At 35.8% G+C, this 25,615-nt stretch overlaps 2 protein-coding genes across 3 annotated transcripts; one reads left to right on the forward strand and one right to left on the reverse strand.

Moving 5' to 3' along the window:
* Nucleotides 1-636: 636 nt before the first annotated feature.
* LOC132271743 (glutaminyl-peptide cyclotransferase-like) lies at nt 637-13,845 on the reverse strand. 2 transcript variants are annotated; one of them, XM_059773212.1, is made up of 11 exons: nt 13,416-13,843; nt 12,686-12,742; nt 12,296-12,331; nt 12,005-12,069; nt 9,318-9,381; nt 2,917-3,034; nt 2,698-2,795; nt 2,036-2,106; nt 1,876-1,903; nt 1,741-1,795; nt 637-1,000 (listed from the first exon to the last, which is right to left on the reverse strand). In XM_059773212.1, exons 1-11 carry the CDS (start codon nt 13,680-13,682, stop codon nt 879-881), a joined length of 981 nt encoding a protein of 326 aa, XP_059629195.1. In that variant the 5' UTR covers nt 13,683-13,843; the 3' UTR covers nt 637-878. The 2 variants fall into 2 exon arrangements, with proteins under 2 accessions (XP_059629195.1, XP_059629196.1); XM_059773213.1 differs by lacking the exons at nt 637-1,000; nt 1,741-1,795 and having other exon boundaries at nt 1,896-1,954; nt 13,416-13,845.
* A 10,146-nt stretch (nt 13,846-23,991) lies between these two features.
* On the forward strand, nt 23,992-24,624 carry LOC132270266 (uncharacterized mitochondrial protein AtMg00860-like). The gene has a single exon (XM_059771454.1). It carries the CDS (start codon nt 23,992-23,994, stop codon nt 24,622-24,624), a length of 633 nt encoding a protein of 210 aa, XP_059627437.1.
* Nucleotides 24,625-25,615: the final 991 nt, after the last annotated feature.

A 25,615-nucleotide genomic window follows, 5' to 3' on the forward strand; every position in this document is an offset into this window, starting at 1 on the left:
GACATAGAAGCAAGGTTCAAGTTCAAGGGAACTTTTAAAAATAATTAACAAAAATAATTAACAGTTACATATCGAAGGATGATTAATTTGTGCGTATGACAAAAATGATCTATCAAGTGCTTCACAATCATCAACCCAAAGGGCCACAGCTAACCCATTTGAACGAACTTGTATTCCGGTGGGCCGGAAAACTAAATAAACATGAGCTGGGTCATAAACTCCCACCATGTCTTGGGCCCACTATCAAATCCACTGGACTATTATTGATTGTCCAAAGGATTGGCCCATGGTTGCTTCGGTGGGCTCTATTTAAAACCCAACGGAATCTCTTATTTTGTCCTTTAGTTGTCAAGCCCACCGTAATGCAAGTTCGTTCTTCCCTTCAGAAACCCAGGTCAAATTTGCACTGTAGAATTAGAATAGGAGATATTTTAGTTCAGATTTTTAATTAAATTTTTAATTGATTTTTTTTAATTAAAATTATAAGCCACTAATTTGGTCTTCCGTTGTCTAAAGCCAGGAACTACTTATCGCGGTGTCAAAAAACTAAGAAATTTTTTTATTGAATACTGAAAATGTTGGTTATGGTTTGTTTTGCTAGTGCTAACTCTATATAGATGGGATGGTTCTCCAAGATTATGAAACATTGAGACCCATGCTAACTCTTTATGCATACATATATATATACATATGTGTTTTATATATATATATATATATATAAGTCTACTCTCGTCATTCCGTTTTCAGTAACCACTATCTGTGTTTTTTGTGCTTCAGTTTGAAATTTACATGAAAAATACATATACAAGAAGACAAAATTGAAATTCTCTTAAGCTCATCATGCAACATGTCACAGTTTCGTCAGGTATATATCTGTTTTAGCCTTGTTTTGTAAAGTGGAATGGCATTTGGATGCAAATGTGCTCAATGTCTACATGAACATGCTTCTTCAACGGGCGCAGCTTGATTTCATACAGCTTTGGCCATAGTTTTCCGGTCACTGCACACAAAATGTTACACCATACGTTTTTTAGATGGTGAAAACTCTCTAGGTAACTAGTGAAAAAGGCCAGAAATCAATTTCATCAATTTCCTAATATAGCTATAACATAATAAATAAAATAAATTAAGCTAAGAAAGATCCTTGGCCCGTGCACCGGACTTTTTGTTTTCCTTGAAGAGCAACTGAGGATGTGGATATACTTCTACAAGTTACCAAGAGGAGGTCAATGAAACATAAAGGAGCAATCCCGGTCCAAGAGGCTTCCGCCTTTGTAGATGTAAGCAGGACAGATGTACGCAAACTTACCTCAAAGGCTGAGGTCGATAAAACATGATTTTACCAAATAATATTCTATACTATTGCGTGATTTTTTGCCGGGGGAGTTGGTCACTAGACATTGATACTATTGTACTTGAACAATCGAATTTCTAACAAAGAATCTTTTTTCTTTAAAAATAAAAAATAAATTAAATAAATAAATATGGGTAGGTATCTCACTAAGACACCCATATAACCCCATTGGGGTTTCAAACCCTCAACCAGGAAGAGATGCCACTTGGGAAAGTCCTAGATGAATATTACTTATTTCAATTACTTATCAAATATATATATATATATATATTACTTTTGGCATTCTAGTATACTCTTCTCAAGTATATGCTATCTGCATATTCAGGTCTCATGCAAAATAATAAAATGACAGAAATTATGGAAAAGACACAAAATCTGGAGCTTACCAAATAGGCGGTTTTTGTCTTCATCCCATGCTATGCCATTCAAAACATCAATATCCTGGGAGATGGTAAAATTTCCGTATAAACCAATCAAAAAGTTAGATCAAATTATTTAATCAATCGCGTTTTGTTCCTTACATTTTTCCCAGACATTAGCAATCCTTCCCTATTAAACCATGGAAAAGTTAACAGTTAATTCAACTTTCTAGCAACCTCTCTGAAAAAGATGTTAATTTGATCGTTCAGTGTAAGCTTAAGCTCATGGCCAGTTAATGCATCTTAAAGAGAACAATAGAACCTTAAATTTTGCAGGAGAATCCATCCAAGGACAGCACCATCTTTATATGAGATTCTAGCAATGCAGTCGGTCTGCACAGTGAGAACACGTACTTTAGAAACTAAGAAAGCAGGAAAAATCGTTGTCAGCCATAAATCGATTGTATGACTTGCCTTCAAATGTCACCAAAAAAAAAATATAAGAAAAAGATGTGACCCGGCACATCCAGTTTCTGCTGAACCAGTGGCAGAATATTTTTGCAAGAGTACCTTCATTATCCAATTCATACACTTAAATTTCACCCACCCCTTGCTGAACCAGTGGCATCTAGTTTTCCAGAATAAGGGGTTATCCAAATAAGGGCCATCACATGGTACAATTGGACCAGTAGCACATAAAGAGAGACATAAATAAGGATTTATAAAAGAAAAACAGCTTTTGGGTACTTCTATCTAGTCAGGTCCTCACTCCTATTAAAGCTCTTTATGCAAATTTCTATTTCCAAAATTGTGATTTTTTTTATTATGACGCTCTATCATAACTTTCCCAAGGCAAAGGAATGAAACCTCACTGACCAAATATTATGCTAATGTCTTCACCAAGATGCTGTACACAGGCTACCCCAAGTAACAAAACATTAAACAACTAAAATAGATGAGCAAAACTAGCATTCATTCTTATACCTGCCATACATTTGCCCAAACTTCACCATTTACATATTCTAGTTCATTGAGGTTATGCACTTCATGACCTTTGTACCGGATAGTTCTTTTTCCAATGACTGCATAGTGATAGAAGATTTAGATTGAGCATTATGCACATAAAATAGCTATAACACACCAGAAGAAGAAGAAGAAAGGACAAGAAATTGGGTATGATTATTAACTTTGTTCAATAGAAACCTTTAAATGTCTGAGGGTCAATCTGATACAACATTGAAGTTCCATCAGTTCCAAACAAAACTTTCCCATCAGTTGCTAGCCCCCAACCATCTTGCATCTGATGAGTAAATTTATCCAACTGCAGCCAGTAATAAAGCATGAAAATTATCACAGATCCAGACCAGCAACTGATAAAGAACCCAAAAGAAACTTGTTCAAAATCATGAGATAGAGAGAGAGAGAGAGCAGACATCAATATATTTCATGTATATTGCTTAACCCTAATAAGCCTACATAGGCTTATATAAAAGATACAAGACTAACTAAATAACACAAGGGCCCTACCAACTATATGTAATTACTTAATGACCCAACATATATAAATATATATATAAACATTCTAACACTCCCCCTTAAACTGGAGAATACATATCAAATAATCCCAACTTGGAACAGATAGTTCTTAACCGGTAATGACCCAATGCTTTGGTAAACATATCAGCTAATTGATCTTCAGACTTCACGAATGGAGTAGAGATGCTCTCACGTAATATTTTTTCTCGAATGAAGTGACAATCAACTTCAATATGTTTGGTCCTCTCATGAAACACAAGATTTGATGTAATATGAACTTCTACTTGATTATCACAGAACAATGGAGTAGGAGCTTCAACTGTAAACCCAAGTTCTTTTAGAAAATGTTGTATCCATGTCAACTCACTAGTGGTATGGGTCATTGCCCTGTACTCAGCTTTAGCACTAGATCGAACTACCACCGTTTGCTTTTTACTTCGCCATGTAACAAGATTTCCTCCTACAAATGTGCAGTAGCCTGTAGTAGATCTCCTATCTTTAGGAGAACCAGCCCAGTCGGCATCTGTAAAACCTTCCACCCTGAGATAACCATTTGATTTATATAGTAACCCAAAACCTAGAACTTGCTTGAGATATCAGATAATCCGAATAACAACAATCCAATGTGGCATTCTAGGAGCTCCCATGAAATGACTTACAACACTAACTGCATATGAAATATCAGGTCGAGTGATAGTGAGATAAATTAATATCAGGTCGAATGATAGTGAGATAAATTAATTTCCCAACAAGGCGACGAAATCTGCCCGGGTCATTAAATAAATCACCCTCATTAGACACAAGTTTTGTATTGAAATCCATAGGAGCATCTACCGCCCTTCTTGGATCTAGCAACTTCAATACCCAAGAAATACCTAAATTTACCCCAGTCTTTAGTGTGGAATCGATGTTGCAGAAACAACTTCAACTTAGCAATGCCTTCAAAATCATCACCTGTGATCACAATATCATCTGCATACACCACAAGAAAAATGAAGCCAGGTTTAGTGCGCTGGTGAAATACCGAATAATCGGTCTGACATCTGTTAAGACCAAATTTTAATGCCACCTTAGAGAATTTTCCAAACCAAGCCCGTGGAAATTGTTTCAATCCATACAGGGCCTTTTTAAGGCAACAAACAGTGTGACGATACTCCCCCTGAGCAACAAACCCAAGTGGTTGCTCCATATAAACCTCTTCTGCTAAGTCACCATGCAAAAAGGCATTTTTAACGTCTAACTGAGACAGAGGCCAATGTCGATTAGCAACAAGAGAAATCAAAACACGAATAGAAGAAATCTTATCAACTAGGGCAAATGTCTCATCATAGTCAACACCATAAGTCTGGGTATAACCTTTGGCAACAAGACGTGCTTTTAAACGCTCAACAGACCCATCTGGAAGATACTTGACAGTATATACCCAGTGACAACCAACAGGTTTAACACCTGGAGGTAATGGAACAAGATCCCACGTGCCATTCTCATGCAAAGCATCCATTTCATATTGCATTGCTTTCCTCCAGCCTGAATCAAACAAAGCAGCCTGTATAGTCTTAGGAACAAATGTAATAGACAATCGAGATGAAAAACATAAGAAGGATGGCGATAAGAAATTATAAGAGACATAATGAGCAATGGGATGATTATTGACACAAGATCGAGTACCTTTACGAAGTACAATAGGCAAGGAATCAGACACAGCGGATGGTGTTGGATCCAAAGACACTGAAGACAATGGAGAAGGCATGACAACATACGGCTTTAGTCTTCGAGTGTACACCTGTAACAGGGCAGGCGAAGGAAATCTAGGTTGAAGAGAAAGTGAGGGAAGAGGAACCGAAGGAAGAGGCAACTCAGGAGTGATATCAAGAAGTGAATCAGTATCTGAAAAATATAAGGTGGACTCACAAAAAGTTACATCCGCGCTAATACAGTACCGTTGAAAAATAGGACTATAGCAGCAATAACCTTTATGAGAACGAGAGTATCCAAGAAATACACACTTTGTGGCACGTGGGTCTAGTTTATCAAAACCAGGACCAAGATTGTGGACACAACATACACATCCAAAAACTCTAGGAGTAAGAGAGAACAAGGGAGAATCAAGAAATAAAATAGAACGTGGAGATTTGCCATCTAATACAGAGGACAACATACGGTTAATAAAATGACAGGCATTAAGAACAGCATCACCCCAAAAACGTTTAGGCATACGCATGTGAAACAAAAGAGCACAAGTTACTTCTAATAGGTGTCGATTCTTACGTTCTGCAACTCCATTTTGTTGAGGAGTATAAACACATGAATTTTGATGAATAATTCCTTTATCACTAAGAAATGTATCAAAGGGGGCTGAAGAATATTCCTTAGCATTATCAGAACGTAGAACACGAATTGGGCATCCAAACTGAGTTTTGATTTCTTTTCAAAATTTTTGAAAAATTAAAAATAACTCAGAACGATCTTTCACTAGAAACAACCAAGTCAGGCGAGAATAATCATCCACAAATGTCACAAAATAATGAAATTTATTGATTGAAAAATGTTTTGTTAGGCCCCATACATCTAAATGAACCAAATGAAAAGGACTAGAGACACGATTATTAACCCTAGACTTGAAAGACACGCGATGGTGCTTACTAAGTTGGCAAACTTCACATGACAAGAACTTCAAATGACTAAGATTAGGAACTTAACGCTACAAAACTTGACGTGACGAGTGACCAAGACGACAGTGCCACTCGAATGGAGACAGAGAAGACTGAAGAACCAAAGAAAAAGGTTCCAAATCAAAGTAATATAAGCCACTAGCTTCATGCCCCGTACCAATCTTCTTCTTCGTCTTGAGATCCTGAAACACACAAGAAGTAGGATAAAATGTAACAGAGCACTGGAGAGATTTAGTAAGCTTACTGATAGACATTAAACTAAAGGGAAACTGAGGAACAGATGAGAGAGACAAGGAATCACTAAGTCGAGTTGTCCCCAAACCTGAAACCTTAGTGGATGAACAATTAGCAAGAGTAACACTTCGAGAAGGAGGTACATAAGTAAAGTCAGATAGAAGAGAAGAACATCCAGTCATATGATCGGACGCTACTCCAGTGTCTATGATCCAAGCACTGCAAGTGGAAGACAATAGACATGTGGGTGCAGTACCTGACTGGGCAAAGGTAGCCGTGGAAGATGAATTAGATGCTTGTTGATAAGACAAAAACTGATTATACTCATCACGTGGAACAGTGATCATATCTGATTCAGCTACGTGGTGAGATCCAGAAGAAACATCATTCTGAAAGGAAACTTGATTTGCATAACTAGATGGTTTGCCATGAAGGTCCCAACAAAACTTCACAGTGTGATTAGAAATGCCACAATGAGTACATTTTCGTGATTCCCTGCCACGGCCACGTCCTCCCTGTGAATCACGACCACCATGTGTGGAGCATCCCCCACGACCTCCATGGTAAGTATTATGTTCACCCTTTGAAACTACCAATGCTGAACGCTCACCACTCTGCGCATTATTCAAATTTGAGGTGCCACTTGTAAGTGTACCGCGCTGAAGTCGAGAAAACACATCAGCAAGAGATGGAAGTGTGGGACTGCCCATAATCTATGCACGAATAGACTCATATGCTGACGACAAACCAGTAAGAAAACGGACAACATTAAAGTCCTCGCGTTGTTGTTGCATACTTCGAACATTAGAAGTAATGGGCTGATACATATTCAACTCCTCACAGACTCCCATAACTTTTGAATAATACTCTTCTATACTGTGATTACCTTGTTAAAGAATGAAGTACTGCTTACAGAGCTCATAAACACGGGTGAAATTACCTATTCCAGGATACAATTGCTTCAATCTGTCCCATATCTCCTTGGCAGCATCCAAATAAAGTAAAGTTGAACTTATTTGGGGTTCAATACTGGTTAACATCACAGAGATGATCTGAGCATCTTCCTTTTCCCATGTATCAAAAGAATCATCAGTTTCCTTTAGCTCATCTTTAGTCAGATGATTACCAAGACCTTTACCTTTGAGAAAAATTGCAACAGATTTAGCCCACAGTATGTAATTCTTCCCATTGAGTTTAACAAAAGTCATGGGAAAATTAAAACTGGATGTGGGAGAAAGCAAATCTGAACTGGACGACATGTTGAACCCACCAAACAACCTGGAAAAAGGGGCCAGATCTGATAAAACAGGCTGGATCTAGTCAACCAGGTCGGATCTGTGCTATCCCGATCTTAGTAAACCAGGGTTGGAATAGCTATCCCGGTTTAAGTAAACTAGGGTTGGAATAGCATAACCGTGTAGCCAAACACGGTTCTTCTTCTTCACAACTTCACAAACGCCGGGAAACAACACAGCGGAGGTGACGGAAACCCAGTTACAAGCAACGGCCGAATCAATAAGCAGCGACCACACTGAATCAGAACCTCTGCAACTTCCGGCCAAAAAGAACCACAAATCGATGAACCTCACCTCTGCAAATAACAACGATAGATGTCGGCGAGCTCGCTGACAACCAAAACGACAATGACGACGACAAACGAAGCTTCAGATTTGACGAAGACAAACGAAGAGCTCTTAATCCTGCCGGCAACAACGAACGAGGCAGAGACACTAACACCACAATCGCGATTCCGATCTTATACAAGAACAACACACTTATAGTTTCCCACACCCATGAATTCGTATTGCTCTGATACCATGTTCAAAATCATATGAAAGAGAGAGAGAGCAGACATCAGTATATTTCATGTATATTGCTTAACCCTAATAAGCCTACATAGGCTTATATAAAAGATACAAGACTAACTTAATAACACACCAACTATATGTAATTACATAATGACCTAACATATATATATATATATATATATAAACATTCTAACAAAACTCAATCGGGAAGAACATTCCTAGAAGAACTAAATTGTTTCTGGTCAATGGGAGGTGAAGAAGAACACATCAATCCTACAACTTTGGGAACAATGGATTATGAAAATGGATTTATATTAAGTAATTGCTAAATTAAGAAAAAAGTGAATCAAGATAGTTTAGTTGAATAGAAAACATATATGTTCCATTTACCCTAAAAGTAAGATCTAGACCTTTATAGTCCCTATTATATGCTCCATTAGATTGCAAAGAAACACATTCTAAATTCACTTGTTTTTCCGTTGCAAAAACTGTGTGACAATATCCTAACTCGACTCTCTTTCTTTTTTTTTCTCTTTTCCTTTATCATGTCCCTATTGTGTCAAATCCATACCCCGTGTCTTTGTCCACAGTCCACACCCATGCAACACAGCTTTTTGATCATATTAACTTTTCAATCTAATGCCTGAGTTCAATTTTCTGTTCACATAGTAGTGTTTTCCTCCTTTTCATGGACCACATAAATAATGATTCCCACTCATTCAATAAAAACAAAAATCTGAAATTTGAACTTGGTGCGATTCAAATCACTTTATACTAAGCAGAACAGTAGAAACCTGGAAAATTGCAGTTACAATTATCAACAGTATATTGGGCATTACTCCCTTCCAACAATTAAAGGGTTGGTCATTTGTCAACATGACACTAGACAAACAGTTGTGTTTACATCAGAAGGTGACATATGTGTCCATGTTCATAAGTTAGGGAATATGACAAGATTGAACACTTTTATCTTATAGACATTTCACCTAGGTTTTTACAACCTCCAACTTTGGATTAAATTTCAGCCACTGCAGAGGATTTAAATCAAGGAATTTGTTGATGCATGAAAATTGAATTGCTAGGGTGAATAAAGTTCAACTCTAAGCATATCAAATCCAAGAGTGAAACCAGCCCAGGTAAAATATATGGAAGCTCTAGACAGTCAAACAAAAAAGGTCAGAAAGTTCGGTAGTTTCTTCTTCAACATTCGACTCACAATATCATGAAACGAAAAAATAAAACACCCTATAAGAATTCAACCAAAAGCACACAAAGAACAAGAAACCAAAGAACACACCACAAACAACAAAAATATAAACAATGAATTATACAAAGGAAAAGGTTAAGCACAAACTTTGCTTAAATTATATCGATCATATGTGAAACCAGTTTTCTTCAACCAAGTTACTTGATACAACCTACAAAAGTACATAAGAATACTAGATCAGGACTGAGGATTCTTCTGAATAGTAACACTGTTAATGAAGATAAATGAACCAAAAATATAGTGAAATGGAGGAAAGAAAAATCTTAATTGTCTCAGTTACATGTGTTGAACAATTCCATAATAGAAGTTAGTAAGTTACACAAACACAAATACTGTTGTAGAAGTTCTTCAACTTCAGAACTCTATGGCCACTTCATTGATAGAAATAGATAGTTTTTCTACAAGTACAGAACAGAGTCAACAGACACACTCACCGTGTTTCCAAGAGGGACTTGAACCTTGCCAGGGTAACTGGGTCTAGTAATGGAGATGCTAATATCACAAACAAGATAATGGAGGTCACAAATTAACAACTACATGAAAGCAGAGGTAGCTTTAGGAGAAAATCCAGAGGAAACTCAATGTCGTTGTTGCTCTCCTTTCCTTCTAGTAATGTTCCAAAAAGGTTCTTCCTAAGATAGGAGAGCCTAGATGGTGACGAATCTGACGATACCTATAGGATAATAATTTTAGGAGAGCCTGTATATTTATAACCATGCATTCCTCAAAGTGTGCCTCCATGATCGCAGTAATATGCCTGGCAGCTTTGAGCCTTTTTGAAGTAGAAATGGCAAGCTGATTGAAGAACTAATATTGGAGGTTAGAGAGTGAATTCATGAAAAAAATAATAATAATAATAATCTGTAATTCCTATGCAATCAAACTAACTTGATGAAAAAAGCCACACGCTTATGAGTTATGAGAAATGGGATTCTTGCCATTGAACCTTAGAATTTTAGAGCAAGGTACCCCTCGGGCTAGGGTTTTATCATGATCCAAATCAAATAAGAACAAATACTGAGATCTAACAAAGAGGATAGTAAGTTTGATCTTTTTTGTGAGTGGGGATCCTACTTCAAAGCATAACATGACCAGTTGGAGCCTTGGCTGGAGATGGTAGCAAATGCAATGGTGTATCCATTAGTGAGCAGGGTTATCAGTGGGTGGGCTCAGTATGATGGTGACTAATGGTACTGACATATTGTCTATTGCAAACTAGTAATTTGCCACGATTGGTGGCATTATTACCAGCAGCGGACATTGTGGCATGGGTATGGAATAGTAAGACGCAATTATCCAGAGCTAAAAGCATTTGCAAAATGAAAGCCTAATTTTACTCTATTTTTTCAAGTTAAATTGATTTACTGGGTGCTAATACTGGTTGCTAAATCATAAGATATTGGTCAATGAATGGATGCAATAGCACTTGCTTACAACTCAGGCTGCAGGATGGTCACCAATGGTGGTTGACCCGAGTGTAAACATGAAATTTCCCTGACACGATTGTTAAAACATGGATGTCTGGGTCTGGTGATGGAAATGAATTTATCATATATAGGATAATGTAGATCCCAAAAGAACACAAAGGGTGAAAGCTGAGACCACCTTGGGGGAGAGAATAACTGTGGAGCGTGAGAGTACCTTTGAAGAATAATTGTGTTATTTCCTTTTTTGAACAAACAAAGTGGAGTACAAGAGTACAAAGTAAAGCGCTGGTATTATTTTCCATCCCAAGGTTATTATTCTCTTTCCTCGTCCTAGCACTGTTCCAAAAAGGAGAGCAAGTAATAGCTAGTGATCATGACAGGATGATGTGACTAAATGGATACACCAACTAATTTTAGGAAGTATTTCAACATGAGGAGACGCATACAGAGCATCATATATGATGAACTCATGTCCAAAGACCCATGGTGTTTCTCTTCTAAGAGAAGACAATATGAAAACTAGAGTGGGGAAAACCCCACACAAAAACCTTGACTTTTGCACCACACATTTCACTTGGCACTTCCACAATGACAAGAGACATCAGTCAAGCTAAATGCTAGTGATAAAAAAAAATTAAAACCCCAAATAACTAGCGAGAAGGAAAAGGATATGCTCAGTTTTTAGTATTGTCCTCTCTCTTTTCTATTTTTTTTCTCCATAAATCCATTCTATTAGCTAAAAACTTTACTTTATTACTTTATTTACGTATCTTTATTACCTTGTTTAAATATTATAACAAACAAATGAATTTTTTAAATTGTGGAATCAGGTAGCCTTTCAAACAGTTAATTTGTTGAAATATCATAATGATATTCTACATATCAGCCTACTATATATTAGTGTCTTGCCCATTAACCACCAGTGCATCAAGCAATAAAGGGTTTTCGTGGCTTGAGATCACCACCATGAAAATTATCTAAAATCTAAACACTGATCAAAATTAACTAGGATAAGAGGTTGCAATGAAAATGTAACTGTAAAACAGAAACTATATACTCCAATAACTAACAGGAAGCTGCATAAATTCATTGTACATATAAAACTATGATTGAATGCCATGGTAGGTAATTTTAGAGAAAGACTATGTTGCCACATCAGTAATCAATTAATATAACATGAGAAATGATTCAGATGACATTATACAATTTGTTCCAGACGAGATACCGCAAAGTTACTAAGGAAAAAAAAATTTGATTTTCTATTTATTTTGTTCTGTATCTTCAAATCCTTATTTGCTAAATCAGAAAGAATAAATGAACTGCCACGAATACATTTTCCTTACAAACCTTTCACCAAGAAGAGTTAAACCCTTTCCAAATTGAGAATCATCCATTTTTTGAAGTGCCTCAACCTGTGAAAATAAGAGGAAATAAATAGGTATATTAAAATTTATTGCATATTGCCCTAGGTCTTTTTCTAACTTTGGTTATAAAAACCAAAAGAACAGTACATTTCTGAAAAAATTACAATTATTAACTGCAGTCAAGTAAACTAATGGCAGATACAAGATGAAAGATGAGAAGATTCTGAATAAGTTAAGGTGTCCTTATAAGAGTATGAATACTAAAGATATGTACCTTCCCGGTTTGAAGAGCTACTTTACGGACTGTTGACTGGGATGACAAAAACAAAAATGTCAAGTCATGAATTGCATGGACAGATGTAAAGGAAAATTAGTAGCGCAGATATCAACAAAATACTAAATTTTAAACATTTCATATAAAATGAAAAGAAAAAAAAAATGATGGCACTGGAAATGGGGGCAATAACATCAAAAAATGGACAGAATTTATATTTAAAATTCTATAATGTTAAAATGAAATTATATCATAACTTGCAGCTAAAATATGTTAATATCATCATTATTCTTTTTCTTTTCTTTTTTTTTGATAAGTTAATATCATCATTATTCTAAAGAATGAAAAAATTGGAGAAAAATAAACAATACAACAATGATGAAAAGTAACCTGCCCGTAAAGCCCCGTTGACTCAAGTAGGGTATCGTTTCCTCCGTAAAGAAGCCCCTGAAAGCAAACAACCATCCATATTGATAATCTACAGAAGTGTACGCATGATACATGCATGGTACAATACGCTCCAACAAATTAATTGATGGAACAATCAAATAAATTTACTTTGATATTCTGTATGAAGTTCTCAATCCCATCAAAACAGAGAACTAATTTCCATTATCATGCCAATGACATATGCAAAAGGAAGAAGACAACTGTTACCGTCTGTTATTAGCAAAAACCTTTCACAGTGATTAATTTTTCCCAACTCGAAACCAGTCGTCATTATCATTTCTAATCTCCTTCAATCTTAATAAATAATTAATCATAGTCTTTATCGTGTTTCAAGTCCTCTGACAAAGTTCTTCACAATTAAATGAAGAAACTGCCTAAGTACTACTTCATGAGGAGTTCACCGATACAATCAATTTAGATAATTAACAAAAACTTCACAATTGTAGAGTAAAATAATCTCCAAACACTTCAATACCCAAACAAAAACAAAAACAAAAAAACATTTTCGAAGTTAAGCTTAATTTAACCAAAATAAATAAATAAAAAATTATAAAAAATAAAAGGAAAATAGTGTTTCTTGATTGATCCAAAAACGAAAGTTCTATATAGTGAAGTCATTAAGCATAAACAAAATTAATAAAAAATTCTAGATTTGAAACGAAGATTGGACCTGGGTGAAGGCTTTAGGGTCGTGAGGGAATTCATTGACTACTTCGATGGAGTAAAGATTGTTGGAATGGGCATTGATTCCACCTATGCTCCACATGTTCGACGATTTGCTCAACAGAACGACAATATTTATAATCAAAACGATCGAAATGAACATAGAGATCTTTTTGTAACTAAAACGAGAGGACGACGAAGAAGAGGCCATGGAAGGAAGGGGCTTAGGGTTCAATTGCTTGTTTGGTCTCTTTCGAACCGATCGGCCCGCCATGGACGACTGTGTGAGTTTGAGGAGAGATATGGAGAGAAGGGTTGGGAATGCGTATTCAGCCCCTTCATGGCTGTGAATAATGATGCCACTAAAGTGCGCCAGCCTTAGGTAGTCAACTGGGTTGTGTTTGGTAATTGGTACTTTCGCTGGGATTCGTTTGATCCAAGCATGAGTGAAATAATTAAGATAAAATAATAATACTTCCTCTCCTACGTTAGAGGACGATATTTAGAAATTGAAGTTTTTAATGAAACATGTATTTAATGTATTATCTATTTTAAAATTATCAACTTAACCCTTTTAATTTAAATATATATAATTACAAAGTTTAAAATTTTTTATAAAGATAAAAAATAATGTTGGAAATATAGATTTATTTGTTTTGACTCTTTAAAGAGGACAACTAATTTGGTACATGTAAAAAGAGAATAATAGACTACTAACATGACGAAGGAAGTAATAATTTGAAGAAAAAAAATCATATAATTAAAAATTCGAATACCATACGTCATAAACCACTATGTAAGTAATATTTTTAATTATTTTTTTCATCAATTGCATGTAAAATGATAAATAATATATATGGTATTATAGACTTTCTCCACAAGAGGCTATAAGTTCGTCCAATAAAAAAAATATACACTTCTCATTTTTTTTTTTTTATGCCAAAATGACCGATATTTAAGTCATCACTAATGAAGATGAACACTACGTAACTCAATAACAAATAAATAAATTTTTTTTAATTATTAGATTATGCTTTATAATTTCGAATTTGGTAAGTAAATATATATCTCCATCATCTCTGATTTAATAATTAAAAATAAAATATTCATTTGTTATTAATATAAGGGAACCATGATGACAAACGAGAAGATACCGGAAGTTGTGATGGAGAGGATGGTTGTTAGGATCTCATTTTTGTGTGGGGATTCCATTGGTGAATGGTGTAGCAATCTAGCAAGTGCTGCATGTTTGATTTAGTGAAGGAACAAGATATGTGTGGGATGTCAAATTGGTAGAGAACAATACTTCAGTAGCATAAAATACAACTAACTTCATACCAGTCATCTTCTCAAATTATATAAGATAATTTGATTATCAAGCATTGTTCAAGTGTTTCCATCCCCTTATTTTAAGGAACATTATTAATGATGCTGACAAACCCAAAAAAAAAAAAAAAAAAAAAAAAAAGAGAAAGCACTTCTGTGTTAACAATATAAATAAATAATTTGACCTCTAGTCATATTTTATGATTACAATAAATAGATTACGAGAGCCAACTACAAATGATATTTATTTAATAGTCTCATAACCACAATCTTACATTTTAATATAAATTTAGAATAGACTTGTGTAAAAAATAGATTTGTTTCACCACAAAACAATAAAAAACAAAAATACAAAACAATGAAAAACAAAAAAATAAAAAACTACAGTGGACCAAAAGGACACTCAAGAAAGTACTTTCCCAGTCACTTTCCTAACATAGTTGACACATTTCAGATTGAAGGTGGTATATGGTTACGTGAATAATAAAGGTTGTAATGCGTCCCAAATTAAGCTTTCATTCTCTATACAGAAGGTACCAATGTCACGACGCCCCAATGAGGATAGGATAGAATGCCAATATTATCATCGGTGTAGTATATGGAATTCGGTTGGCATTTGGACTATTTGGGAGCTGAAACACAAATTGAATGGTTATTTTCCAAAAATAGAGTGTCTCTGTCCAAGTTCTTCAAGTTATTCCCTTTGAGCTACATGGGCGAACCCTACTCAAATTGCTCTAAGAGCAACTTGAAAACCTCAAACCCTGATGTTGCATGTTATGAATCATCTCCGAATTCGTAAGACCTTTGTACAAAAAATAAATCCCCACTAGATAATTCAACAAGATATGTCAGATCACAATACACATGTAATACCGGTATTTTATTTATTTATTTATTTATTTATCTAGTTGACTTTTTAAGGTATACTAAAGATAATAGGTTTTTTTTTATTTTATAAAAGTTGATTTTTTTTTTAATGGGATCCTAAATTATCTCACCTACCAGTTATTGTTACCATTTATAAGTTTATCTTGCTCTGTATATCATATTACATTATTTTATAAATCGGAAGGGAGATAAAGATAATAGGGTTATACAGAGTGAGTGAGATCTGACGTCGCGTACCTGCCTACAGTTTCTGGAAAGAGAGTCAGTGATCGAAGATTCGTATAGTAGAAGGGATTAGCGTTTTCAGGCAAGTTAATCTTGTTTTATACTTCTATATATATTTGTAACTTGTTCATTAAGAATCCAATTTGTATGTTTTAATAATAATAGTAAAATTGATGATGATTATTATTATAATGGGTCAAGTGTACAAAACACCCCTATAGTATACTTATAGTGCATATCGCACCCCTTACGTGCAAAAAACACCTCTAAAGTTTCAATTTTGTGCAAATTAGTCCATCTGACACATTTAAATTATACTTTGACTAATTTTCCCTTAGTGAACTATTTTATAAAATATACAAAAATATATCATTTTGTGAAATGACCAAAATGGGTACACTTCAACATTTCTGTGTAGCTGCGTTTTTTTGCCCATCTCACAAAGGATTGATGATGACGAACAAGAGAACAAAACCCATGAACGCAGCGACGAAAACAGAGACCAGAAAGAGACTTCAGAAATCAAGAGGATGGTGTCAACCAGATGTTTTGGGCTTGGATCCGGCAGGTGGTGGAATCTGTCGGTGCGTGAGAGCATATTGGTGAATCATTGGAGAGACGAGTCACATGGTGGTGACTTAGCCAGGTGAGACCTAGTTTGTCAATGAAGATGCCATTGGATTGCAGTGGTACCGATGATTTAGAGGTTGTTGAGAACCGATGGAACTTGTATTGTTTTTACAGAGTCGTCGGCGGTGACTTAACCGGGTCGCCGTTTCTGGAATCATCACATAATCGATGGAAGTGGAGGTCGCCGGTGGCAGAGATCGACAGTGGCACAGTGAGCACCTTGAATCGCATTTGAGTGGCGTTTATGTGCGTCGACAGTGACCCGTCAGCGGTGATGTAGCAGAGCCGTAGTGGGTACTGATAGAGAACACGATGGCGAACTAACCCAGTAGGCCAACTCGGCCACTCGTGAGACCCAATCCAGTGGCAGAGACGACCCGTTTACTCATCAGAGTGAGTTCTTATCCTCTCTTTACCGTCGCCTCGCTGACCCGTAACTCACGAAGAACGTCTACCCAGCCATCATCCTTTTCATCACTCCACCGACAAGCACTGTTGTGATACCCCTCGATTCTAAAGCCACGGGTGATCAAGTCCGAGCACAGAATACAAGGGATACCAAACAATTAATATTTAAACAAGCATTTGAATACAAAAAGAATAATAAAGAATTAAATAAATAATCAGCTGAAGGAAACTAAATAATAAATCCTTATTTTAAAATCCTCAAATAAAAATAATTAAAAATCCCATACTAAAATCCTCCAATCCTCTGATACCAGTAATTAATTAAAACTACAACTCGGGAATCCATATTGTGGACCCCTAATAATATCCTAACTGAAATAACTGAACTGAAATAAAATTAATAATTAAACCATGAAGAAGAGTCCTACGTAGAGTCGGAAGAGTGAATGACTGTCTCTGTTCAGCATGAACAATCTCTAAGAATGGAACTGACGAACACCTGAAAAATAATGGTGGGTCAGACCCACATACAAGTTCTAAATCTACTACATCCCAAACAGAGACCCAATACACGTACACATCCTAATTAATTCAACAATAACTAAATAATCTATATATAGATATACACACACTAAAGGAACCTCACTAGACTATAGAGTTGTCTTAACCTGAATAGTAGGCAACATGCAAAACGCACATATAGTGGACATGAGTACCTAGACCTACCAGGGTACACAACTACACTATATCTAGCTACACATCCCTGGCAATATATACACCCTAACCACTGATCTTGGGACTTAAGCTCATATCATGGCGTATAATTATATATGTAAAATCCGTCCTATCCAATCATCAAAATAAACTATCCAATTATTATTTTAATAATATGTCATCCAACTGTTCCCTTGACCTGACACGAATAAGTAGGACTTAACACTGTAGTTAATCCGTTCCCTTATTAAAAATAGGTAGGACTTAACTCTTACGTTAATCCATCCCTACTATTTCTCAATCCCAATGGTGCATTAATCCATATCATAATCAAATAAAAGTTTCCAATCCAAAGATAATGTAAATTTTTACATCAAATAATCCAAATAATCATGATATAAATCATATACACATACTTTACATTTACTTGAGCAAACAAATATCAATTTTTAAGTAACATGCATTTAATTTACATCATAAAACTAACATGCATCTCAAATACTTGAATTACTCCACAATCTGATTAAATTTATTTAAATTCAAATAAATATTGTAAATAATGTAACCCAATCCTATTTAATTAATTTAATCTTTTAAATTACTTTTCCTATTTGTTAATATTTACAAACTGATGCAAACTGATCTTAACCATATCAAGAGAAAAACCCAAAACGAATATTTCATTTACTATTAACAACTGATGCAACCTTTGACTTTTGTTTTTTTTTCTTCCTCGTTCGGCATGCCCATGTGTTCTCACATAAACACTAAACTGATCCAAATAATATCAAGGAAAAAAACAAAACAAAGTTTCAATTAATGCTAACAACAGAATACATGTATATAGGAAATTCTCGATCAGCGCGCATGGAAAGAAACACACACCAATTTCGTATATGCATGTAACTGGTTCATAGTAATTTGATTCATGCTCCTCGTTCCGCATGTATGTCTTATGAAACAAATAATACTAATAAGAAAATAATGGAAATTTCAATTAGCAATTGCAATCAACAAACTGATACTAAACTATGTGGCGTGCATGTATTTTTCCCCTTCCTCATTCGACGTGTAACACTTTATAATTAAAGTGTATTTCAATTACATGTAACAATTGGATCAAGCTTTTTTTAAAAAAATCATGCTACAAAAAAAAAAAAAAAAAACAAACAGACCAAGCCACCAAACAAACACATTAAAACATATTAAAATTTAATTTATCAAAATATGACAATTCATCACAAATCCATTATTAAAACATATAAACTTTAATTTCTAAATTAATTCATGTAATTAGATCCCATTAATTTATTTACAGAACCTAGAACTAATATAGCATGCATAGGATATGAATCAAAGGAGAATAACGTACAATCTATGTGTAATCCTTTTTATTATAACATATAAATATACACATTATATTATTACTAAAGAACTTTCCTTATAAATATAAATATATATATATATATATATATATATATATATATATATATATTTATAATATATACATATCCAACCGTCCATGGATAATTATTCATACCCATCAAATCCCTTATCCACATAATCCATGGAGCCCAATTAGTTGGTCCATTACCACAATTCATATCTAATTCCTTAAAAATATAAAAATAAATAAAAATAAAATAATTAAATTCCTAAACAAATACATATCATCACACACAATTTTATTTAAATAAATAAATCAATTAACACATTTAAACAAATAATTAAATCAATTAAACAAGTAAACAATTAGCCAAGAAATCAACTAAAAAATTAAATGCAATTAAAATAATTTTAAAAAAATACCGAGACTATCCTTTTAAAATCAGGGGTATTACAACTATGCAGAACAACTCGCTCGCCGAACTTAGGCCTGAGATTGACGCAGTGAGAGTTGCAGAGGTCGCTGTCGCCAGAGGTTTCATTGCCAGTGTGCCAGTCACCATTGTCGTTGCCTCTACCACGATTGAAGTAATGGTTGGCTTGAATAACAGTTGTCGTTAAGGGTTGTTGAACATAGGCCTGAGATTGACTCAGTTATGTGTTGTTGAAGAAGAAGAAGAAATGTGTTTAGTTACATGAGTAATGGTGTCCCAAACCAGTTTGGCCTAACCCCTTGGGCATTTTTGGAAAACCAAAAGGGCAAAATGGGTATTATAACATTAATTTGTGTTAGATTTCTGATTAAGGGGTATTTTTGCACAATATGAAAAGAATATGGGTATTTTTTGCACACATTTTCAAATAAGGGGTAAAAGTGCTACCTAAAGTATACATTGGGGGTGTTTTCTACACTTACCCCTATTATAATAGGATAGTTGTGTAATTGTTATCATGAATTTATTTGTATGCGATCAAGGGAACTATTTTTTTATTCATAATTAAATAAGGTTTAATAATAGAAATTATAATCATTAATTTTAGTTAGAATTGTGAAGATTGGGTATCTTCTTATTATATTTGTAATTGATTCTATAATTGTACATGATTCAATAAACCCTTTCATTCAAAAGATTAGAATGATTATTAGTGACGAGTCATTGTTTTGATCTATTTGTATTTGTTTGATAAAGTATCAGATATGGTGGAAGATATGAATTAGAAAACGAACTTGTGTGTATTATATTATTATTATATATAATATAACATAAATATACCATTATGTTTACATATGAACTTGCATATATTCGTCATGTGAATTGATTTTAGAAATTCTCTCTCTCTGTATAGATTGAATTAAATATATATACTGGCATCAACTCTATTAACTATATAGTGTACCGTGTAGATGCTAATGATAATATATATAGATTATTTAGATATCTTTTCTAGATAATTTTGAGAATGAATCTTGTGAGTTGATTGTAGGCCTGTGAATGGGTTAGATGACAGGGAACTTTATTGACTTTCATAATTTTGGTTTGTTACCAAGTTCTGGGCATGCAAATCAAATTGGCATGTTAGTGGGTTTGTGTAAGCCAAATTGCGGGCAAGTGAATGGGAGAAAGTATGGCCTACCCCATATGAATTTTGAATTGGGTTTAGACTAACTATGTTTACTTTTTAAATTTGTTATTTTTGGGTTCACTCGTGTATGAAATTAAATATTACTTTTAGGTGATTTTTAAGTATTTTGCATTAAATAAATTAGGGAAATAGTAATTATATTTAAAAAATTACAGAACATTCCAGTTTACTTTTTTTCATCATATTGAACCCAATTGTGATGAAATTCTGTTTTTTAGATGATGTCTAGATAGTTTAAATGAAATAAAACTTGAAAAAGTATTATTTTCAGCACTAAAATGGAGAGTATGGAAAAACTATTAAGTGTTAGATTCTAAAATTTTGCAGGGTCATGTATCTAAGGTTAGGTTATGTCCAGAAATTTTGTACTCGTACTAGTTGGGTCATTAGAGTTCTTTTATTGAATTAAATGTGTATTTTGGTGCTTTAATTATTAATTTGAATTATTAATTAATAATGTCTTTCATAATTCACCATAATTAATAATTAATGGGTGAGTTTGAATAGGTCGGAAGGTAGTCAGGGACTGACCCTATGATGACTTTTGGGTGTGGTCAGGGACCTACCTATTTGGAAGTGCACTACCCTTTTTATTATGGCCATGGGTCTAATGAGCCCTTATTGTGTGGATGTGATCAGGGATCATTTGGGGAGTAGACGTACAATCCAGCCACACGTGTGTTTTCGGTAGTCAGGGACTATACGATTCACACCACTTTATTGGATGGGAGCCTGGGGCTCATATGGGATATGTGGATTTATTAAAAGTAAATGATGATTATTTATGGGTTTATAATTAACTGGGTTATGTATATTTAATTAATGCATTTGTTGAGTTGCTTATATATATGGAAATATAAGGTAAGGTTAGCTTGTTGAACGATGATTGTGTTTAGCATTTCTTGCTGAGCTTGTGAGTTCACCCCATTATCACATTTCAGTTGCTCGTAGAGTAAAAATGTGACGGAGACACGTGACAGGGACGGATTTTAGCTCGTTGCACATTTATTTAGTTTTTACTCGGTTTTCCTTTTATTATGATCATTGTAATAAAGTTGGTGATTTGTGAGACCTTGTTTAGTTGACTGAGTGGTTATGGATTTTTATGATGTTAGAGGAAATTTCACCTCTATTCATTATTTGTATCAATTTGTCAGACTCTCATTTTAATAAAATTGAATGATGAGATTCTTCGAAATTCTATTTATGATGGATGTATGTTGAGAATGAGTGGAAGTTATACTTTAAATTTTTTATGCAGAACAAGTAGTTTTTGTATTAAAATTTAGGGTGTGACAATTTGGTATCAGAGCCTAGGTTAAGAATTACCTGGCTAAATGAAGTGATAGTAAGAATATGAGCATATACTTATACGAATTATTTGTTTTCTTACCATGCTCCAGTTTAAAGTATAAGTTACTTGTGAGACTTATCATTGACATTCTTTATTGGAAATAGGATGTCAGGAGCTGGAAGAGGCAGAGGACGACCTCATAGAGGCAGAGGTCAGGGAGGTGCTGGTCATGGTGGTGTTGACCATGACAATGTTCTATTGGTGGATACACCTTATGCATCGAATCCTATGATTGGATTTATCAGAGATATACGCAAATTGGGAGCTGTTGAATTTGTCGAACCTACCGATCCACTTGATGCCGAGAAGTGGATTGAAGATATGGAAAAGTATTTTGAGACGATAGACTGCACTGAGGTGCAGAAAAGGAAGATTGGTGCTTTTCTTTTATCTGGTGAGGCACGCCAGTGGTGGCAGTTAGAGACCCGGATGGTTATGGACATTACAGCTATAACCTGGGATGATTTTAAAACTCAGTTCAACGACAAATACTTCCCACTATCAGTGAGGGAGAAGAAGGCAACTGAGTTCATGCAGCTGGAATAGAATAATGAGATGTCAGTTAGTGAGTACGAGAGGAAGTTTACAGAGCTATCCCGATTCGCTCCTCACATTGTTGCAAATGAGTTGCACAAGGTTAGAAAAGTTTGAGCGAGGGTTGATCTCTCATGTGAAGAAGTTTGTGGTGGGTCATCGTTGTGATACATATGCTAAAGTGGTGGAATGTGCCATGGTGGTAGAGGAGAATAATATCATTGCCTTTCAGAAACAGAAGGAGCGTAAGGCGGAACAGAAAAGTAAAGGGGCTAGTAGCTCTCAACAGAATCAGAGGGGTCAGCAGCAGTAGACTCAGAGAAACTGGCAGGGTCAGTCTTGGCAGAGAGGTAGACAAGATTGGCGAGCTGGGAAACATCAGAGAGTTGGTGAAGGTGATCAATCTACAGCTTTAGTACCAGCCATGCCTCATGATGCACAGCCATATCAATTCAGCGGGCATTGCTACAATTGTCATGAGCAAGGACATTTGGCTCGTAATTGTCCCAAGCCTCACAAGAATAACCAGCAGAGAGGTCAGGCACCACAGTAGCACGGAGGTGTAAGGTTTAATGCAGTTGTTCCAGATGGGAGACAAGACTGTGCACCACCAGCAGTGGAAGGTACACTTACTATTTATGGCAGTATAGCTAGAGTATTATTTGATTCAGGTTCTTCATATTCTTTTATTGCACTATCATTTGTGGACACACTGGGATTAGAACCTGGACATAGAATATGTTGTGCTTGTCCTATTACAATTGGGGAGTTGGAGTATCCTATTGGTTTGATAGTATTGCGTATGAGAGACTTTGATGCTATACTGGGTATCGATTGGTTGGCTCGATATCATACTCAGTTGGACTGTCATGAGAGGACTATTGTATTTTCAATTCCAGGATAGTCACCTTCTCGATATAAGTGTGGAGAGTTCGAGGGCACCATGACTATGGGATTTCTCGCCCACATTTAGGTGGTTGAGCAACGCGTGACTATACAGCAGTTGTCTACAGTGTCAGAGTATGCAAATATTTTTCAAGATATTTCGGGTTTACCTCCTAGGAGGGCAGTGAATTTTTGCATCGACCTCACTCCTGGTATTTCACCTATTTCTAAGGCACCCTACAGAATAACGCCAGTTGAATTAAGTGAGTTAAAGAAGCAGACTCAAGAGTTGCAAGATCGGGGGTTTATTCAACCTAGCACATCACCTTGGGGAGCACCTGTTCTATTTGTCAAGAAGAAGGATGGGTCACTCCGCTTATGTGTTGACTATTGTGCGCTGAATAAGGTCACTATTAAAAACAAGTACCCATTGCCACGCATTGATGATTTGTTTGATCAACTTAGAGGGGCGCAATTGTTCTCTAAGATTGACTTGAGAACTAGCTACCATTAGTTGAGGATTAGGGAGGAGGATATTCCTAAGACTGCCTTCAGGACTCGTTATGGCCTTTATGAGTTCTTAGTCATGCCTTTTGGGTTGACTAACACTCTGACAGCTTTTATGGATTTGATGAATCTAGTGTTTCGACCTTACTTAGATCAGTTTGTTGTGGTATTTGTTGATGACATTCTGATATATTCTAAAACTAAGGAGGAGCATGAGAGACACTTAAGCATTACACTTCAGACTCTACGTGATCATCAGGTTTATGCTAAGTTTGAGAAGTGTGACTTTTGGCAAGAGCAGATTCAGTTTTTGGGGCATGTGATCTCTAAGGATGGAGTTTCAGTAGATTCTGCCAAGGTGGAGGCTGTGATGAGTTGGAAACAGCCTGCTACTGTCACTGAGATTCATAGTTTCTTTGGACTGGCAAGATACTACAGGTGCTTCATTGAGGGTTTCTCCAAGATTGCTGCACCTTTGACTCGTTTGACTCGGAAGGACGTGAAGTTTGTTTGGGATCACCGTTGTGAGCAGGCATTTAAGGAGCTGAAGACGCGATTGACTTTAGCACCAGTTCTTACCATTCCTGTTAGTGGTGAGAGATTTGTGATTTACACAGATGCATCACATCAGGGTCTTGGCTGTGTTTTAATGCAAGATGATAAGGTGGTAGCATATGTTTCTAGGCAGCTTAAGCCACATGAGCAGAATTAACCCGCACATGACCTGGAGTTGGCAGCAGTAGTTCTTGCATTCAAGGTGTGGAGGCATTACTTGTATGGTGAGAACTTTGAGTTATCTCTGATCACAAGAGCCTCAAGTACCTCTACACTCAAAATGAGTTGAATATGAGGCAACGGAGGTGGATGGAGAAGATAAAGGATTTTGATATGACCCTTCAGTATCATCCTGGAAAGGCGAATGTGGTAGCAGATGCCTTGAGTCGGAAACCGAGAGGATTAGTTACCTTTATGATGATTCAGGAGTGGATAATGTTAGAGGTATTGGCAGAGTTCTCTATCATGCCGAGTTCTCAGAGTACACGGACTCTTCTTTGTAATTTGACCGTACAACCTAGTTTGATCAGCCAGATCATTCATGCTCCGACTCAAGATGACAAGTTACAGAACAAAGCAAGTGACGCTGTTAATGATAAAGGTAATGTCGATTGGACGTATGGAGCTGATAGTGGCATGAGATTTTGAGGTAGGCTATGCGTTCCAGACTTAGTAGACCTCAAGAGAGAGATTTTAGAATAGGCACACCACTCTAGGTACACAGTGCACCCAGGTGGCACTAAGATGTATCATGATCTTAAGAGGCAATTCTGGTGGGAAGGCATAAAACGTGATGTGGCAGAGTTTGTGTCTAGATGTCTCACTTATCAATGAGTGAAGGCTGAGCACCAGAGACCAGTAGGACTATTACAGCCTTTGCCCGTGCCTGAGTGGAAATGGGAGCATGTGACGATGGATTTTGTTGTGGGGTTACCGAGGTCGATACATAACCATGATACGGTGTGGGTGATAGTGGACCGATTGACTAAATCAACTTATTTTCTACCTATTCGAGCTACTGATACTGTAAAGGAATTGTGTAAGATCTATATCAAAGACATAGTTAAGCTCTATGGAGTGCCGGTGTCTATTGTTTTAGATCGTGATCCTCGTTTTTCATCTCAGTTTTGGGGTAGTTTCCATGCAGC

The sequence above is a fragment of the Cornus florida genome, unplaced genomic scaffold, assembly GCF_030987335.1.
Source record: "Cornus florida cultivar Cherokee Brave unplaced genomic scaffold, ASM3098733v1 CherokeeBrave_3.0.0_Hap2_Chr08, whole genome shotgun sequence".
Lineage (NCBI taxonomy): Eukaryota > Viridiplantae > Streptophyta > Magnoliopsida > Cornales > Cornaceae > Cornus > Cornus florida.

What these genes read in the sequence shown, in the direction of transcription:
- LOC132271743 (XM_059773212.1), bottom strand. Translation starts at nt 13,682, where the DNA reads ATGGCGGGCCGATCGGTTCGAAAGAGACCAAACAAGCAATTGAACCCT. An exon ending in TAGCTCTTCAAACCGGGAAG is followed by an intron (nt 12,070 to 12,295) that starts GTACATATCTTT and finishes TTATTTTCACAG; the next exon opens with GTTGAGGCACTTCAAAAAAT. An exon ending in AGACAAAAACCGCCTATTTG is followed by an intron (nt 1,001 to 1,740) that starts GTAAGCTCCAGA and finishes TTTTGTGTGCAG; the next exon opens with TGACCGGAAAACTATGGCCA.
- LOC132270266 (XM_059771454.1), top strand. Translation starts at nt 23,992, where the DNA reads ATGCCTTTTGGGTTGACTAACACTCTGACAGCTTTTATGGATTTGATG.